Consider the following 19,862-nt stretch of genomic DNA (forward strand, 5'->3'; position numbering starts at 1 on the left):
CATATCCAAATAGAATGTACTTCTTAAAATAAATGTATCATGCCTGTTGCTAAGGTATGGCAACCAGTCATGTTGCCAATTGCCATACCTTAGCTTTTTCTGAACTGAAGCCAGTAAGTGGTTTATGTATGTTTTATAATATAATATTTTGTTATCTGCAAAGTAACTACAGTTTTTAATTAAATGCAGTAAAAGTACAACATTTTGTGGAGCAGAAGTAAAAGTAATTGTAAATACTCAAGTAAAGTTAAAATAACTCAAAACTAATAATAGTAGTTTATAAACCCTAACCCTAGTAGTACATCTACTGTACAATAATGACTGACAGTACAGCCGACCAATCAGACGCCGTCTAGGTTCGTTCCTAGCCTTACATTAAGTAGCTTCTGCTTTGATGACGTCTGTAGCCATAGACGTCATCAAAGCAGAATCTACTACAGGAGGGAATTAATGTAAGGCTAGTTCGTTCCCATGGCTACCAGACTGTCGAGCGTGTGTGTGTGAGTGTGTGCGTGCTTGCGTGCGTGCGTGCGTGCGTGCGTGTGTGTGTGTGTGTGTGTGTGTGTGTGTGTGCGCGCGCGCGCTGTGCGTCAGTCAGTCCGTTTTACGGCAGGACGTAAAGCGGGTGGTCCAATGATTGTAAACACGTGAGTTTATTTACAAACCAGATTCAAGCTTTATATTTATAGATTATAGTTTATAAACATTTATATTTATAGATTATAGTTTATAAACATTTATATTTATAATCATTTAATACAGAAACCCTGGAGTAAATGTTTATTTGATCAGCTGTTTATTTATGACGATAGCTTCATACAGAGAGGTTAGAATACACACTGATGGTTTGTATCAGCAGTAGTTGTGTTGATAACAGACAGTATTCATAGATATGGTATTAATTCACATAAATATCGTATATTGTGCTCATGACAGTATAGTATTCATAGATAGATAGATAGATAGATAGATAGATAGATAGATAGTATTTCTCACTATTGATTGATTGATTGATTGAAGACGTTATTGTCAGTTTGCATAGGAAAAGGTACAGTTCACTGGTACAAGGTCAACTAAAAGGAGATCCTAGAAAGGACTAAGCTTATTTCCACAGGAAACCATTAAAGTATCTCATATAACATTGAATGACAGACGAATAGAATAGAACACAGTACTATGCAGTAGATATAGTCAGGAAAAATAAAAAATAAAAACATACAGTAGGTAAATACCATACTCTATGGTAAATACAGAGAAGGGTCAGGAGAGGCTGGGCTAGGTTTGTTATTGCCAGTTACGAACGGCTGCTGCCTGTAAGTGGTTTTTCAGGGCGATTTTAAAGGATGCTAGTGAACCACACTCCTTTAAGGAGTGTAAAATAAATAGATTATTTCTCAGTAACATTGAGTTGATGCAGGCAGGCAGGCAGGCAGGCAGGCAGGCAGGGTTTCACTAACATTAATGGTCAGTATTTAAGGACAGTGTTAGCAGCAGTTGTGACAGTAACAGTATTCATAGTTAGATATTTTATTAATTCAGATAAATATAGTATTCCTCAGTAACATTGTGTTAATAACAGTAACAGTAGGATATTCATAGATGGATACTGTAGAGCAGTGTTTCTCAACCACTGGTCCTGGGGACCTTTGGTGTGCCCCTGAGAAGGGTCAAGTGTGCCCCTTGAAACTGCTTGAAAGCCAGTATTGTATTTATCATTTTAAAAATGATTTAATCTAGTGAAAACAGCCGATCTACAAGCACACAACACCTCGCGGTGCGAGGCGTTGTGTGCTTGTAGATCTGCTGTTTTCACTACTGTTGTGCGACAGCCTCGTATGATGAAGCAGGGCTTTACTTTGTGAAGAAACTTGAAACTTGGAGATACAAGGTTTCTTCCCGACAGTGAGGATATTTACACCCCTGTATTATGTTGGTGTGACCATGGATTCTTGGGACATGAAAAGTGTGCCCATGCAGAAAAAAGGTTGAGAAACACGGGTGTAGATAGATAGATAGATAGATAGATATTTTATAATCCATTCCAGTATTTCTCAGTAACAGTGTTGTCAGCAGGTGTTAGAATATTATGTTGGGGTGGGGGGTCCCCCAGATAAAATATTATGTTGGGGGTCCCAGCCTGAAAAGGTTGAGAACCACTGCTCCATAGCATCATAATAATCACTAACATCAAGTGTTAGTGATCTTTATCATCATCACGGATAGTATTTATTCTCTATCATCATCAGTAGGTTAAAGGAGTAGTTCACCCCCAAAATGACTTTTTTTCTATTGATTACTCATGCCATGGAGAGTAGAGTTCAATAATTTGTGTAGTTTTTTGTCACATTCCTAAGACACAAATGTGATAACAATAAATTGACCCCCATTCGTTCCAGATGGGGACCCGTTTCGAAACGGGTCCCCATCCGGAATCAATGGGGGTAAATTTACTCTAATCAAATTTTTGTCTTAGGAATGTGACAAAAACCAAAAAATATTATTGAGCTCTACTCTCCATGGCGTGACTAATAGGGCTGTCTTCGACACAGGATTTATGGAGTCGATTCGAGTCGCGGGGGTTAATCCGACGCGTCGACGAATCGTTTTATAGTCTACTTTGTGTAAAAAAAAAAAAAAAAAAAGTGTTGCTTTAAACCACGTCAACATAATAGAATAATACATTAAGAGATGAATTGAATACACAGTGTTTTCGGTGATATCGGTGCGTGAGCACAAATGTTATCTGCATAGCAGTGTACAACCATAGAGTTATAACACACCGTTAAAACAAATAAAACATCTCCGCTGTTTCAACTCTGCCCCGTCTCTCTGCAGCGTGCAGTAGAGATGAGACATTCGCGAACGATTCCGCTCTCTTGAACGGCTCTTTTAAATGAACGATGGGATCCAGTCCGCAGTCGCGGGACACAGAGCACTGACAGAGTAATGAGTCAGTGTCGAGAACGAATTCATTTCAGAAAAGGATCATAAACAGGTGGAGGCACAGCTCCCGCTTGAGCCAGCAGTGTGGACATGTCATGGACGCAAACACAGCGAAACACAATCATTCATCATGGATTACAACACTGGAACAATTCAGAAGCACTTTAATTAGAAAATGTAACTTGTAGCCTACACTTGTGTATGTTAATTTGACTTTAGAAGATTGTTTACTACTTCGTGGACGCGCGTTTGTGCTGTGGCAGGTTATTTAATATGGGATTTTGACAGCGTGCTTCCTCCTCTTAACGGAACACTGTCCCGGCTCTGAATGTTTTAACGAAGCGGCGGTTCTGAACCGTTCTGGCCGTTCCGTCTCACTTTCAACCCGACGCTGGTGCGAGACAATAAATAACTGTTCGCCGCTACTTCTCATTGGAAGTACATGACACCACACCAGTCCAGCAGTGCACCGCAGTAGCCTACTGGCAGTAGTAGGCTAACTGGTGATATAAAAAAATATATATTTTCGCTTCGACTCAAACAATTGGCGTCGATTCCCGGGGCTTAAAACGACGCGTCGATTCGTCGATTTTTAGAAGACACCCCTAGTGACTAATCAATAGAAAAAAAGTCATTTTGGGGGTGAACTACTCCTTTAACAATGGCCGGGTTTCCCAAAGCAATTTTAGCCCATCGTAAGCCAATCATAGCTCATGCATGGCCGTAGAGATCAAGCCCTGACCGTCATGTTCCCGTGTTTACATGGGTTCGGGCAGAGGGACTTATTTATCCTCCTACAACTACACCATCATTCACATTTCACCAACAAAGTGCTTAATAAAGTCTCACTCCTGTCTGAATACGGTACGGCATTCTATAATTACCTGTATCCTCTGTGTTGTTTAATAAGAAGCCTTTTTATACGATCACTGTCTGTTTATCTCAATGGGGTTGGTGTGCATGGGGAACGCCACAAAATACGGGGAGAAAAATGGGAAAACACAACGTGATCGGATAAAAAGGCTTCTTATTAAACAACACAGAGGATATGGGTAATTATAGAATGCCGTACCGTATTTAGACAGGAGTGAGACTTTATTAAGCACTTTGTTTGTGAAATCTGAACGATGGTGTAGTTGTAGGAGGTTAAATAAGTTGCTCTGCCTGAACCCATGTAAACACAGGAACCTGACGGTCAGGGCTTGGTCTCTACGACCATGCGTGAGCTACGATGGGCTAAAATCACTTTGGGAAACCCGGCGATTAACATTAAGTTGTTCTCTCTCAGATCATGCTGTACCTGGTGGGTCTTGGTCATTGCGACCGTAGGTCGCATTTACTACCAAAACCTCCACGGGCTGTCTGTCAGTCAGTCAGTCCGTCACACTTTTGCCCTGCTCATATCTCCACAACCGTTGCCCCCATCCATGCCAAATTTTGCACACATACTCCTTGACTGCCAAACTACAACCTCCAAGGACCCCCGGAGCCCCAGGGACCCCCAGGTCCCTGGGGGACCCCCAGATGTAAAAAATGACCAAATGTGCTCACACGTCACACGTCACACTTTTTCCCTGCTTATATCTCCGCACCCGTTGACCCGATCCATGCCAGATTTTATACTCACACTCCTTGCCTGCCAAACTACAACCTCCAGATGTAAAAAATGACCAAATGTGCAAAAATTACCAAATGACCACCCCAACGGGGCTGCTCACGGGGAATTCCCGGGGACCACCGACTCCTGGTGCTCCAGAACGGATGCAAAAGTGGTGGCGCCCCCAGTGGAGGACCCCCTGCCACTGCAGCGCACATAAAATGCCGTAACTCGGGCTAGGAGCGTCCGGGAGAGCCGGGGCCGGTACCTATTCGTCCGCCAAGGCAACGCGGAGACCCCACCCCTCATTTCTCACATGGCCCTATTGTAGCGCCACCTTCAGGCCGATTTTTAAAACACATTTTTGGACACTGCTCCTACAGTTTTTGCCCTAAAATCACGAATATCACTACACAGCATGTCTACACTCATGTCATCAACATGGATCTGGAAGATTTTGGAAAAACACATTTTTGCCCTATTTGTGGAGATAAGCCACCTACGGTCGCTTATCTCCCGATTAGGGAGTCTTACTGGTGTTATTAATATAATATTTATTCTCTCAGATCATGCTGTACGGTCTGTACCTGTGAGTCTGGTCTATCAGTAGATGTTTAACACGAAGTTCTTCTCCATCAGATCATGTTCTACCTGGTGGGTCTGGTCTATCAGTAGATGTTCTAACATTAAGTTGTTCTCCATCAGATCATGTTCTACTTGGTGGGTCTGGTCTAGCAGTAGATGTTCTAACATTAAGTTGTTCTCCATCAGAATCATGTTCTACTTGGTGGGTCTGGGTCTTGGAGATGTTAAACATTAATATAATATCTCTTCTCTCTCAGATCATGCTGTACCTCGTGGGTCTGGTCTATCAGTAGATGTTCTAACATTACGTTCTTCTCCATCAGATCATGTTCTACTTGGTGGGTCTGGTCTATCAGTAGATGTTCTAACATTAAGTTGTTCTCCATCAGATCATGTTCTACCTGGTGGGTCTTGGTCTTGGAGATGTTAAAGACATCACAGTTAAAGGTCTGGAGGTGGTCAGGAAATGTTCCAGAGTTTATCTGGAGGCCTACACCTCTATAATGACCGGGGGACAGCAAGCTCTGGTGAGTGTATTTGTTTTATACTGTTTTATAATGTTTTATATGAGTTTATATGAGTTATATGAGTTTATATGAGTTATATGAGTTATATGAGTGTATATGAGTTTATATGAGTTGATATGAGTAATATATAGTTTATCTGGATGCTTACACCTCTATCATGACTGGAGGACAGCAAGCTCTGGTGAGTTAATATGATTTATACTGTTTTATATGAGTTTATATGAGTTATATCAGTAATATAATATAGTTTATCTGGAGGCCTACACCTCTATAATGACCGGAGGACAACAAGCTCTGGTGAGTTAATATGATTTATACTGTTTTATATGAGTTATATGGGTTATATACAGTTTATCTGGAGTCATATCTAACTATTAATAGACCAGATGTCTCTCTGATGCCTTAAGAACTGCTCTAGAGACAAATGACAACAATAACAACAATCCTCATCCTCAAATGCAGCAGCCAAGCAGATCTTGGTGATTAATACAATAATTAAATTATTATGTTGGGGTTGGGAGAGCATGTTGTCCCAACAAAACAGACATTCATTATTATTATTACAATGAAAGGCTAAGTTACAAGGTGTGGTTGGCTGTTCCTGCTGACTCTCTGTCTCTGCACAATGCAAGAAACCACCAATCCCATCCCATTCTAGATTTGTGTTTTTAGGTTATTGGACTTTTAGAGAGGCAAATGCATTTTTAGATTTAACGTTTTTTATTGTAATCAGCCAAAATAATGCAGTGTTTTAATTTAAACATCTGTGATGCTGAAAGCTGAATAAAACAAACAATGGAAGGATAGCAGTTTAATCCTCTGAATATTGAACCATTACAATACCTTCTCATTCTCTATACTCAGTAAATGTTTATCTAACAGGGTTTTGTTGAACCATTACAATACCTTCTCATTCTCTATACTCAGTAAATGTTTATCTAACAGGGTTTTGTTGAACCATTACAAGACCTTCTCATTCTCTATACTCAGTAAATGTTTATCTAACAGGGTTTTGTTGAACCATTACAATACCTTCTCATTCTCTATTCTCAGTAAATGTTTATCTAACAGGGTTTTGTTGAACCATTACAAGACCTTCTCATTCTCTATACTCAGTAAATGTTTATCTAACAGGGTTTTGTTGAACCATTACAAGACCTTCTCATTCTCTATACTCAGTAAATGTTTATCTAACAGGGTTTTGTTGAACCATTACAATACCTTCTCATTCTCTATACTCAGTAAATGTTTATCTAACAGGGTTTTGTTGAACCATTACAATACCTTCTCATTCTCTATACTCAGTAAATGTTTATCTAACAGGGTTTTGTTGAAAGGCAAATCACGATGATTTTTCAAGTGTCGTGTAATGTCCCAACATTACGCTGGTCCATTTGGTTACATTTTAGGCTCTCAAGGGTTAAAGATCTAAGTCCATTTGGTTACCAACTCTCAGTCATTTAGCAGCTCATTGACCACCTGGACCCCCTCAGGGACCCCCTCAGGGACCCCCTCAGGGGTCCCTGGAGGTCCCCGGACTGGAGGAGTGGAGGGCTTCTTGCTATCTTTTGTTTTTCATTGATTGATTGAAAATGTTATTAGACAAAAACAGAGAACAGTACAAGTACAGTTAAACATCCTGCATGAAAGGAACATCCCAAATAAGTCCTTTTACGGTCTTTTTTATGTTGGACATAACAAATAGCAAATAAAAGAAAACATTCAATAACATCACAAGTTATAAATAAATACAGTCACGGCTGCTACCGGAAAGAGCAGTAGGCTTCCCAAGGAGGAGTATAGGGTTGAGAATTGACCGAGATATGGCTCATGATGCAGAGACTGGTCAGAACAGTGATGTTATGATGTCATAATGATGTTACAGGAGGAGTTCTATGGGCGTACGGTGATCCTAGCAGACAGAGAGATGGTGGAACAGTGATGTTGTGATGTCATAATGATACAGGAGGAGTATTATGGGCGTACAGTGATCCTAGCAGACAGAGAGATGGTGATGTTGTGATGTCATAATGATGTTACAGGAGGAGTATTATGGACGTACAGTGATCCTAGCAGACAGAGAGATGGTGGAACAGTGATGTTGTGATGTCATAATGATGTTACAGGAGGAGTATTATGGTCGTACAGTGATCCTAGCTGACAGAGAGATGGTGGAACAGTGATGTTGTGATGTCATAATGATGTTTCAGGAGGAGTATTATGGACGTACAGTGATCCTAGCTGACAGAGAGATGGTGGAACAGTGATGTTATGATGTCATAATGATGTTACAGGAGGAGTATTATGGTCGTACAGTGATCCTAGCTGACAGAGAGATGGTGGAACAGGGAGCTGATGACATCCTGAAAGGAGCAGACGTCTCTGATGTGGCCTTTCTGGTGGTGGGAGACCCTTTTGGGTGAGTACACACACACACACACACACACACACACACACACACACATACACACACACACACACACACACACACACACACACACACACACACACACACACACACACACACACACACACACACACACACCCCTTTCTGGTCAGAACTATAGTCATGTTTCCATAAACGTATTTGAATTAGGGAAGCGAATTATCAGCTATGCGCATTAAGACAAAGCAAATTTAGCCTGTTTCCATTAAATTGATGAAATGTAATTCTTGGGAGATCCTGGGTCCGTCTGACCGACCTGCTGTAAACACTTCCCATCCCAGCAGTGCACAGAGCTGGGACGGGGCTGATTTTATTTTCAGGCTGAATCCGAGATGTGAGCACTGCTGTGACTCGCTGCACACTCATCCTGCAGCGTTGTGGATGCGAGCTGCTGTGAGCTTGTAGATCGACCACTTTTCTTTTTGGCACGTGCAACACGGTGTGATGACGAAGGGTCACTCTGTGTGTAACAACCGGTTTGTTTTGTGGGCTAACTAACGCTATACAATGGACGTTAATTAAGCGGCGGGGGAAAGTGTTATAGGAGGACAATATGGACCAGAGCGTCATAATGTATTGTCTGTCTTTCCATTCACAAATGCACATTTAGTTTATTCGATAAAGCCTCAAAATCCACCTCCTTCAAGCGGATAAAGGTTTTTGGAGATAATGAAAGTTTATACGAATTTTGTTTCCATAAAAAGATTTATTCGCAAAACTCTTAATGCTCATTAAGAAGCTTTATGGAAACGCAGCTTATGTCACATTGTGTCCTTATACACATGTTAAACGTATACATAATAATATGATTTAAATAGCACACAAGAAAAGCCTTTAAGGTAGCAGCTCTGTTTCTATGTGCAGTAGGTGTAGAGGTCACTCAATGGTTGAGGCATTACATTTAGTTTGACTCTACATAAATATTGTGAAAATAGACACACTTAAGCTGTGTGTAGCAAATGTGTATTCCATACTGCAGTACTGACTCCTCTGTGAGGGTCCATGTCTCATACAGCAGTACTGACTCCTCTGTGAGGGTCCATGTCTCATACAGCAGTACTGACTCCTCTGTGAGGGTCCATGTCTCATACAGCAGTACTGACTCCACTGTGAGGGTCCATGTCTCATACAGCAGTACTGACTCCACTGTGAGGGTCCATGTCTCATACAGCAGTACTGACTCCTCTGTGAGGGTCCATGTCTCATACAGCAGTACTGACTCCTCTGTGAGGGTCCATGTCTCATACAGCAGTACTGACTCCTCTGTGAGGGTCCATGTCTCATACAGCAGTACTGACTCCTCTGTGAGGGTCCATGTCTCATACAGCAGTACTGACTCCACTGTGAGGGTCCATGTCTCATACAGCAGTACTGACTCCACTGTGAGGGTCCATGTCTCATACAGCAGTACTGACTCCACTGTGAGGGTCCATGTCTCATACAGCAGTACTGACTCCACTGTGAGGGTCCATGTCTCATACAGCAGTACTGACTCCACTGTGAGGGTCCATGTCTCATACAGCAGTACTGACTCCTCTGTGAGGGTCCATGTCTCATACAGCAGTACTGACTCCTCTGTGAGGGTCCATGTCTCATACAGCAGTATTGTTGAAGCATCATTTTCTACCATACATCAGTATTATTGAAGCATCATTTTCTACCATACATCAGTATTGTTGAAGCATCATTTTCTACCATACATCAGTATTGTTGAAGCATCATTTTCTACCATACATCAGTATTGTTGAAGCATCATTTTCTACCATACATCAGTATTGTTGAAGCATCATTTTCTACCATACATCAGTATTGTTGAAGCATCATTTTCTACCATACATCAGTATTGTTGAAGCATCATTTTCTACCATACATCAGTATTGTTGAAGCATCATTTTCTACCATACATCAGTATTGCTGAAGCATCATTTTCTACCATACATCAGTATTGTTGAAGCATCATTTTCTACCATACATCAGTATTGCTGAAGCATCATTTTCTACCATACATCAGTATTGTTGAAGCATCATTTTCTACCATACATCAGTATTGTTGAAGCATCATTTTCTACCATACATCAGTATTGTTGAAGCATCATTTTCTACCATACATCAGTATTGTTGAAGCATCATTTTCTACCATACATCAGTATTGTTCTGTTAAAGCAGTCAAACACGTGGTGATGGTTTTGTTCTGTGTTTAAATTCCATGACTTCAGTTTGAGCAGAACATACAGTAGGAACAACATTCAGGTCAGCAGAATGTGGATGAAACATAGAGGATAAAACATTCAGAATATGATAGAAGCATGTAGGAGCTGCTCTGTGCTATGTGGATAGAAACATAGATCAGGGGTTCACAAACATTTTTGTCTCAGGTCACCCCATAAATATTGTTTTAATCTGAGGCACCCCTACATTATAATATTCACTCCCAGCACCTTATATTTATAGCATATCGTTGTTGTCGGATGGAAACCTTGTATGTCCAAAACCGTTAAAATGTACTAAACTAGTGAAAACAGCCGATCTACAAGCACACTTGTAGATCGGCTGTTTTCACTAGTTTTGTGCGACGGTCTTGTATGATGAAGCAGGGCTTTGCTTTACCAAAAGACGTACACATTTGAAACTTGGAGATACGAGGTTTCTGCCCGACAGTGACGATATTATATATGTTGCGAGGAAAACGTTGAGATAACAGCCATTTTGGTTAGAACTGACTGAAAATAACTTTGTACTTCATGTTTAAAATGATACTAAATATTTTTTGTCCAAATAATCAAATGATCTCGCTGCACCTCTGGATTGCCGTCACGGCACCCCAGGGTGCCCCGTCACCCACTTTGAAAACACCTGTGATAGAAGCATATAGGAGCTGATCTGTGCTATGAGGATAGAAGCATAGATGATACAACATCCAGAATATGATAGAAACAGAGATGATACAACATCCAGAATATGATAGAAGAGATAGAGCTGCTCTCAGAATGTGGATAGAAGCTTATAGGAGCTGGCCTGTGCTATGTGGATAGAAGCTTATAGGAGCTGGCCTGTGCTATGTGGATAGAAACACTCCAGAATGGATGGATAAAACATTCTGAATATGATAGAAGCGATGGAGCTGATCTATGCTATGTGGATAGAAGCATGTTGGAGCTGCTGCTCTGTGCTTGTGGTTTTCTCTGCTGCGTTCAGAAGGGCTGACATCAGCCTGCTGACCACAACCACACTCTGCTGCTGAGCGCTGGTATATGGACTTAATGATAGGGTAGAGGGGGGGGGGGGGGGGGGAGAGGGAGAGAGAGAGGGAGGGAGGGGGAGGGGGAGAGAGAGAGAGAGAGAGAGAGAGAGAGAGAGAGAGAGAGAGAGAGAGAGGGAGAGGGAGAGAGGGGGGGGGGAGAGAAGGAGAGAGATTCTTGTTTTTTGGAGCTGTGTGAAGCACAGGCTCCCTATACGTGGCTGTGTGGGTCTGTGTGTCTGTCTGTCTGTCTGTGTGTCTGTGTGTGTGTCTGTGTGTATGTAGCCTGAACTTCCTAAACTTCGGCACGCTACTAGTCCCACAGTTTTGCCACCACACACTCGCGCCATATGTCAAATCGACCGGCTTACTCGGGAATCGTGGGCTAGTAACTTGCTAAGAGAAAGGTTCAATAGTTTAATTGATATTAATTTATTAGTGAATTAATTTTCCCCATTGACTTATAATGGGAATCGCAAAAACTCACATTCAATTATTTGTCTCTCGCAAACCATAGGGGCTAGAGTTTCAAGACTTGGAGAGGAGGTTCATAATGATTTCAAGGATTAAATAAAAAATAATTGTGTCATTTGGCCGCATGGTGGCGCCATAACACCCCACTTTACGTTTTGGCCTGTAACTCTTGCACACACACACACACACACACAGCTCCACTTCACACGGGTGTGATTTATTTACAAACTTCTGGTCCTTTAGAGAACTCCTCTTAACCACTGTTTCCCAAACACTGGGTCGAGACCCATTTATGGGTCCCTTAGTTTTTGGTTTCCTACATTTAGTTTTCAATAATTTAAGTAATATGTCATTTCATTAATAAAAATCTAAGAAATGACATAAAATAGACAATCTACAAGCGTTGTGATCTTGTAGATCTGCTGTTTTCACTAGTCTGGTCCTGGGTGAATGTGTGATTTCTATTTTGGGTTAGGAGCTAAAATGTTAGGGAACCACAGCTGCACAGCTGTTCTGTGTTCTGTTTCTGTGTTTAATACCTCTAAAATGACAAATTAAACATTGTCCAAATTGTCAAATATTAGAGGCAGACATTGTGAAAATAGCAGATCTACATGTGAGCACAGCGGTTCTCAGTCCTTGGGGACTGATTTCAGTCTTGAGGATTCCATAGAGGATGTTTCTATCAGTGCAGATCTGAAAAAAAAGGAAGAAAAAAAGCGTGAATGACATAGTCATCAAAACGCTAGTCAAGTGTTCTCCAAACTAAAAGGCAGCAAGATATGAGTGTTTGAATTGTTCAGACTAGTATAGAACAGAACCTTAGGAGATTCTTCTATAAAATGAAGCATGGATTGACACGCACACACGCACGCGCGCGCACACGCACACGCACACGCACACGCACACACACATTCAGTGAAGGCAGTTCAGAACTTCAGGGAAAACACCCCAGATATTGGTGTGCCATGTTTCTATAATCACATCTAGGGATATGGTCTGGACATAAATGTCAGTCTTGTGATTTTTCTTTGCTTTAAAACCCATTCAGAACGGGTACACATTATTGTGTATCATTATTTTATGCTTTAACTATTGAAAAATAGCAGATATACAAGCTCACAGCGCGGCACCGAGTGCTGTGCTGCGAGCTTGTAGATCTGCTATTTTTTTTAAACAGTGAAAATTATCATTTTTGATTCTATAAGTGTCTTTTGAATCCTTCTAAGGTTTTTTGAAAACCCTATGTTTCTATGTCAGCAATCTGGCCAGCCATCGTCAAAGAAAAGGTCCTTTTCACTTAACTGGAGCTCAGTTAGTCTGTTCTTGAGAGACTACTATGTCAGTGGTTCTCAGACCTTTTCATGTGAAGGAGCCCCAAATGATATGTATTTGGCCACGGACCCCTATTTCAAAATATTTAGTTCCAGGGACCCCCCTGAAGCAACATTTGAGTTACAAACGTTCACTTTGAAAATACATATATTCAAAGATTTGCACACATTTTCACAACTTTTTCAAAAAAAAAAAAAGCAGATCTACAAGCTCGCAGCACTGCACTCGGTGCCGCGCTGTGAGCTTGTAGATCTGCTATTTTTCACTGGTTAAAGCATTCAATAATTCTAGGCCCTAAATGGGTTTAACCCCTGTGATAGTCAAGGTCCCATCGGAACAATGCTACGCACCCCGCCCCGTCTTCTATGCGCCGAGGCTCTCAACCTCTTCCCTGGGAGGGACCCCCCAAAATAATGATGTTTGAACTGGGAGGAGGGACCCCCACAGTAATCATAGGGAACATTTGTTCACAGCATCGGTTCAAGGCCGGTTGTTACATCTGTGGCGTCCGCAGTCTGTGGTTCACCCCTCCACCCTCTGGGCTAGTGGTTCGCCCATCCACCCTCTGGGCTAGTGGTTCACCCATCCACCCTCTGGGCTAGTGGTTCACCCATCCACCCTCTGGACTAGTGGTTCACCCATCCACCCTCTGGGCTAGTGGTTCACCCCTCCACCCTCTGGGCTAGTGGTTCACCCATCCACCCTCTGGGCTAGTGGTTCGCCCATCCACCCTCTGGGCTAGTGGTTCAACCCTCCACCCTCTGGGCTAGTGGTTCACCCCTCCACCCTCTGGACTAGTGGTTCACCCATCCACCCTCTGGGCTAGTGGTTCTCCCCTCCACCCTCTGGGCTAGTGGTTCACCCATCCACCCTCTGGACTAGTGGTTCGCCCATCCACCCTCTGGACTAGTGGTTCACCCTCTGGGCTAGTGGTTCAACCATCCACCCTCTGGGCTAGTGGTTCTCCCATCCACCCTCTGGGCTACTGGTTCGCCCATCCACCCTCTGGGCTAGTGGTTCAACCATCCACCCTCTGGGCTAGTGGTTCTCCCATCCACCCTCTGGGCTAGTGGTTCGCCCATCCACCCTCTGGGCTAGTGGTTCACCCATCCACCCTCTGGGCTAGTGGTTCGCCCATCCACCCTCTGGGCTAGTGGTTCGCCCATCCACCCTCTGGGCTAGTGGTTCTCCTATCCACCCTCTGGGCTAGTGGTTCTCCCATCCACCCTCTGGGCTAGTGGTTCGCCCATCCACCCTCTGGGCTAGTGGTTCGCCCATCCACCCTCTGGGCTAGTGGTTCTCCCATCCACCCTCTGGGCTAGTGGTTCGCCCATCCACCCTCTGGGCTAGTGGTTCGCCCATCCACCCTCTGGGCTAGTGGTTCTCCTATCCACCCTCTGGGCTAGTGGTTCTCCCATCCACCCTCTGGGCTAGTGGTTCGCCCATCCACCCTCTGGGCTAGTGGTTCGCCCATCCACCCTCTGGGCACCCATCCACCCTCTGGGCTAGTGGTTCGCCCATCCACCCTCTGGGCTAGTGGTTCTCCTATCCACCCTCTGGGCTAGTGGTTCTCCCATCCACCCTCTGGGCTAGTGGTTCGCCCATCCACCCTCTGGGCTAGTGGTTCGCCCATCCACCCTCTGGGCTAGTGGTTCACCCATCCACCCTCTGGGCTAGTGGTTCGCCCATCCACCCTCTGGGCTAGTGGTTCGCCCATCCACCCTCTGGGCTAGTGGTTCTCCTATCCACCCTCTGGGCTAGTGGTTCTCCCATCCACCCTCTGGGCTAGTGGTTCGCCCATCCACCCTCTGGGCTAGTGGTTCGCCCATCCACCCTCTGGGCTAGTGGTTCTCCCATCCACCCTCTGGGCTAGTGGTTCGTCCATCCACCCTCTGGGCTAGTGGTTCTCCTATCCACCCTCTGGGCTAGTGGTTCACCCATCCACCCTCTGGGCTAGTGGTTCACCCATCCACCCTCTGGGCTAGTGGTTCTCCCATCCACCCTCTGGGCTAGTGGTTCGCCTATCCACCCTCTGGGCTAGTGGTTCACCCATCCACCCTCTGGGCTAGTGGTTCGCCCATCCACCCTCTGGGCTAGTGGTTCGCCCATCCACCCTCGCCTATCCACCCTCTGGGCTAGTGGTTCACCCATCCACCCTCTGGGCTAGTGGTTCAACCCATCCACCCTCTGGGCTAGTGGTTCGCCTATCCACCCTCTGGGCTAGTGGTTCTCCCATCCACCCTCTGGACTAGTGGTTCTCCCATCCACCCTCTGGGCTAGTGGTTCGCCCCTCCACCCTCTGGGCTAGTGGTTCACCCCTCCACCCTCTGGGCTAGTGGTTCACCCCTCCACCCTCTGGGCTAGTGGTTCTCCCATCCACCCTCTGGACTAGTGGTTCTCCCATCCACCCTCTGGGCTAGTGGTTCGCCCCTCCACCCTCTGGGCTAGTGGTTCACCCCTCCACCCTCTGGACTAGTGGTTCTCCCATCCACCCTCTGGGCTAGTGGTTCGCCCCTCCACCCTCTGGGCTAGTGGTTCTCCCATCCACCCTCTGGGCTAGTGGTTCGCCCCTCCACCCTCTGGGCTAGTGGTTCACCCCTCCACCCTCTGGGCTAGTGGTTCACCCCTCCACCCTCTGGGCTAGTGGTTCTCCCATCCACCCTCTGGGCTAGTGGTTCACCCCTCCACCCTCTGGGCTAGTGGTTCACCCCTCCACCCTCTGGGCTAGTGGTTCTCCCATCCACCCTCTGGGCTAGTGGTTCAACCCTCCACCCTCTGGGCTAGTGGTTCGCCCCTCCACCCTCTGGGCTAGTGGTTCGCCCCTCCACCCTCTGGGCTAGTGGTTCACCCATCCACCCTCTGGGCTAGTGGTTCACCCATCCACCCTCTGGGCTAGTGGTTCACCCATCCACCCTCTGGGCTAGTGGTTCACCCATCCACCCTCTGGGCTAGTGGTTCACCCATCCACCCTCTGGGCTAGTGGTTCTCCTATCCACCCTCTGGGCTAGTGGTTCACCCTCTGGACTAGTGGTTCGCCCCTCCACCCTCTGGACTAGTGGTTCCCAAACCTTTTAGCTTGAGACTCAAATGAGACATTAGACGTTTGCCCTGGACCCAAACTAGTGAAAACAGCAGACATAAAAGCTCACACGTATTTTGAATAATAATAATAATTAAAAAAGTAAATGTAGGAAACCAAAAACAAAGGGACCCTTAAAAACCAGTGCTCTATGCAGTTTTAATACAGGATCAATTATTCAAACTAGCCCATACATCCACACAGAAAACTACTTTCTGGTCTTGACAGCCCATACATCCACACAGAAAACTACTTTCTGGTCTTGACAGCCCATACATCCACACAGAAAACTACTTTCTGATCTTGACAGCCCATACATCCACACAGAAAACTACTTTCTGGTCTTGACAGCCCATACATCCACACAGAAAACTACTTTCTGATCTTGACAGCCCATACATCCACACAGAAAACTACTTTCTGGTCTTGACAGCCCATACATCCACACAGAAAACTACTTTCTGATCTTGACAGCCCATACATCCACACAGAAAACTACTTTCTGGTCTTGACAGCCCATACATCCACACAGAAAACTACTTTCTGATCTTGACAGCCCATACATCCACACAGAAAACTACTTTCTGGTCTTGACAGTCCTGTCTGATTGCAAACAAAATGTTTCAGTTATTTAGCTTTATTCCATGTTACCAAAGGAATACCTGACTTTAATTAGCCATTAGTTTTCTATTAATTACGCAGCGCATGAAGGCTTTTTGTGGCTTTCTAACAATCTAACATCTAACTAATTGAAGTCACCAGGAGGCCAATCTTAACGAGAAGAGAAACAATATTTAAAACATTCTCTTTGAAGCATAGCTCATTGTCCTTTTTATATCGTTTTATATTGTTTTTATAACGTATCTATGTGTGTGTGTGTGTGTGTGTGTGTGTGTGTGTGTGTGTGTGTGTGTGTGTGTGTGTGTGTGTGTGTGTGTGTGTGAGTGTTCTTGCAGTGCGACGACCCACAGTGACCTGGTTCTGAGAGCAGTGCATTCTGGGATACCGTACCGTGTCATCCACAACGCCTCCATCATGAACGCTGTGGGATGCACTGGACTACAAGTAGGTCCTTTTAGCACATAAAATATAATGCACTGGACTACAAGTAGGTCCTGTTAGCACATAAAATATAATGCACTGGACTACAAGTAGGTCCTGTTAGCACATAAAATATAATGCACTGGACTACAAGTAGGTCCTGTTAGCACATACAATATAATGCACTGGACTACAAGTAGGTCCTGTTAGCACATAAAATATAATGCACTGGACTACAAGTAGGTCCTGTTAGCACATAAAATATAATGCACTGGACTACAAGTAGGTCCTGTTAGCACATACAATATAATGCACTGGACTACAAGTAGGTCCTGTTAGCACATAAAATATAACTGGACTACAAGTAGGTCCTGTTAGCACATACAATATAATGCACTGGACTACAAGTAGGTCCTGTTAGCACATAAAATATAATGTTATGGACTACAAGTAGGTCCTGTTAGGACATAAAATATAATGCACTGGACTACAAGTAGGTCCTGTTAGCACATAAAATATAATGTTATGGACTACAAGTAGGTCCTGTTAGCACATACAATATAATGCACTGGACTACAAGTAGGTCCTGTTAGCACATAAAATATAATGTTAAGGACTACAAGTAGGTCCTGTTAGGACATAAAATATAATGTTATGGACTACAAGTAGGTCCTGTTAGGACATAAAATATAACTGGACTACAAGTAGGTCCTGTTAGGACATAAAATATAATGTTAAGGACTACAAGTAGGTCCTGTTAGGACATAAAATATAAATGGACTACTAGAGGTCCTGTTAGGATTAGCAGATCTACAAGCTCACGTTGCTATTTTTTTTGCTGCGTTTGAAGGGTTTGAAGTGGAATCGTTGATAGAGAGAGAGTGTTCCCTTTGTCTGAAGGAGGACGTCATCTAGATGGACATTAATGTCCCCTCAGCGTCCCCACTGGGGACCACCCATCTGTTTTCATAGCCCCCCCCCCCCCCAGCCCATCCATAACGGGCCCCCCATGCGGGCCCCCCATGCCATCCATAACGGGCCCCCCATTGAGCTGTCACACGCTGCATTGTCCCCTCATAGGGGGGGCCGGGGGCAGCAGGGGTAAACCACTGCTGGTCCGGGGACCACCAGTGGTCCTTGAGGGGGTTCCAGGTGGTCCCCAGCTAAATACTGGTAACCAAATGGACCCTTACATATCTTTAAATTATTGTTTTGCCTGTTATCTCTCCTATGGTACCAACATCAATACAGCATGGAATTGTGGACTCATTTTATCCAAGGATAACTAAATATTCGTAGTTTTGTGTCTGAGAGGAAGAGGGTACATGTAACCAGTAAGACTCCCTACATCGGGAGATAAGCATTGCGAGGCGTTGTGAGCTTGTAGATCGGCTGTTTTCACTAGTTTTGTGCGACAGTCTTGTATTATGAAGCAGGGCTTTGCTTTACCAAAAGACGTACACATTTGAAACTTGGAGATACGAGGTTTCTGCCCGACAGTGACGATATTTTAGTGATTATGTTGTGAGGAAAACGTTGAGATAACAGCCATTTTGGTTAGAACTGACTGAAAATAACTTTGTACTTCAAGTTTAAAATGATACTAAATATTTTTTCAAGTGTCCAAATAAATTTCCAAATATTATCAAATGATCTCGCGGTACACATGGACTGCCGTCACGGCACCCCAGGGTGCCCCGTCACCCACTGTGAAAACCCCTGTCCTAGGAGACACAGACCTGACCCTAACCCATAGAACTGGTCTTCTCTAATGTTCATGATGAAATAACACCATGTTTTTCTACTCAGAGGAGGGTCGTGGGCAGTTCAGAAACCCGTCTACCAGTGACATCATCGATGGGGAATCCAAGCTAATAGAAATTGCAGGCTTTCTATTGCTGTAAAGTTAACATGTTAAAGTGGAAGCTGTTGTTCTCGCCATGATAACAATCTAAAATAAATAATTAAAACAAAAGAAAACTGGTGCTGTTGCATCATGGACATTAGTGAGAACCAATTATATGAAGACATGTGGTGAAGCTGTCCTTTAAGTCAGTGTTTCTCAACCACTGGTCCTGGGGACCTTTGCTGTGCCCCTGAGAAGGGTCAAGTGTGCCCCTTGAAACTGCTTGAAAGCCAGTATTTTATTTATCATTTTAAAAATGATTTAAACTAGTGAAAACAGCAGATCTACAAGCACACAACGCCTCGCGGTGCGAGGCGTTGTGTGCTTGTAGATCGGCCGTTTTCACTACTGTTGTGCGACAGCCTTGTATTATGAAGCAGGGCTTTACTTTGCCAAGAAACGTACACATTTGAAACTTGGAGATACAAGGTTTCTGCCCGACAGTGACGATATTTACGTTTTGGTGGTATTTATGCTGGTGTGCCCATTGAAGAGTGTGCAGAAAAATGTACTATAATCAAATGATTGGCTTAGGAATGAGACATAATCCATTACAAACATTGTCATAAATAATTCCACAATTGTCAAATTTTTCAAGCTTTATTGACTTTATTTTAACACATGAGCACTGACTGCTCATGTGTGTTGTTGTGTCTTTTATAACTCTCTCCTGTGTGTGTGTGTGTGTGTG

General features: G+C 44.0%; 1 protein-coding gene across 3 annotated transcripts in view; it reads left to right on the plus strand.

Annotated features, from left to right (window-relative positions):
- The first annotated feature begins 611 nt into the window (after positions 1 to 611).
- dph5 (diphthamide biosynthesis 5) overlaps positions 612 to 19,862 on the plus strand; it is a 35,057-nt gene continuing 15,806 nt past the window's right edge. Inside the window, exons 1-5 of one of the 3 annotated variants that reach the window (XM_080724987.1) lie at positions 624 to 647; positions 5,107 to 5,194; positions 5,515 to 5,652; positions 7,947 to 8,071; positions 17,181 to 17,289. In XM_080724987.1, the coding sequence (XP_080581113.1) occupies positions 5,183 to 5,194; positions 5,515 to 5,652; positions 7,947 to 8,071; positions 17,181 to 17,289 (384 nt within the window). In that variant the 5' untranslated portion in view covers positions 624 to 647; positions 5,107 to 5,182. Of the gene's footprint in view, positions 648 to 5,106; positions 5,195 to 5,514; positions 5,653 to 5,904; positions 5,950 to 7,946; positions 8,072 to 17,180; positions 17,290 to 19,862 lie in introns of those variants that run through there. The other 2 variants (XM_080724988.1, XM_080724989.1) reach the window with 2 other exon arrangements.

This window comes from Nannobrachium achirus (genome assembly GCF_963921795.1).
Source record: "Nannobrachium achirus genome assembly, chromosome: 1".
In the NCBI taxonomy this organism is placed as follows: Eukaryota; Metazoa; Chordata; class Actinopteri; order Myctophiformes; family Myctophidae; genus Nannobrachium; species Nannobrachium achirus.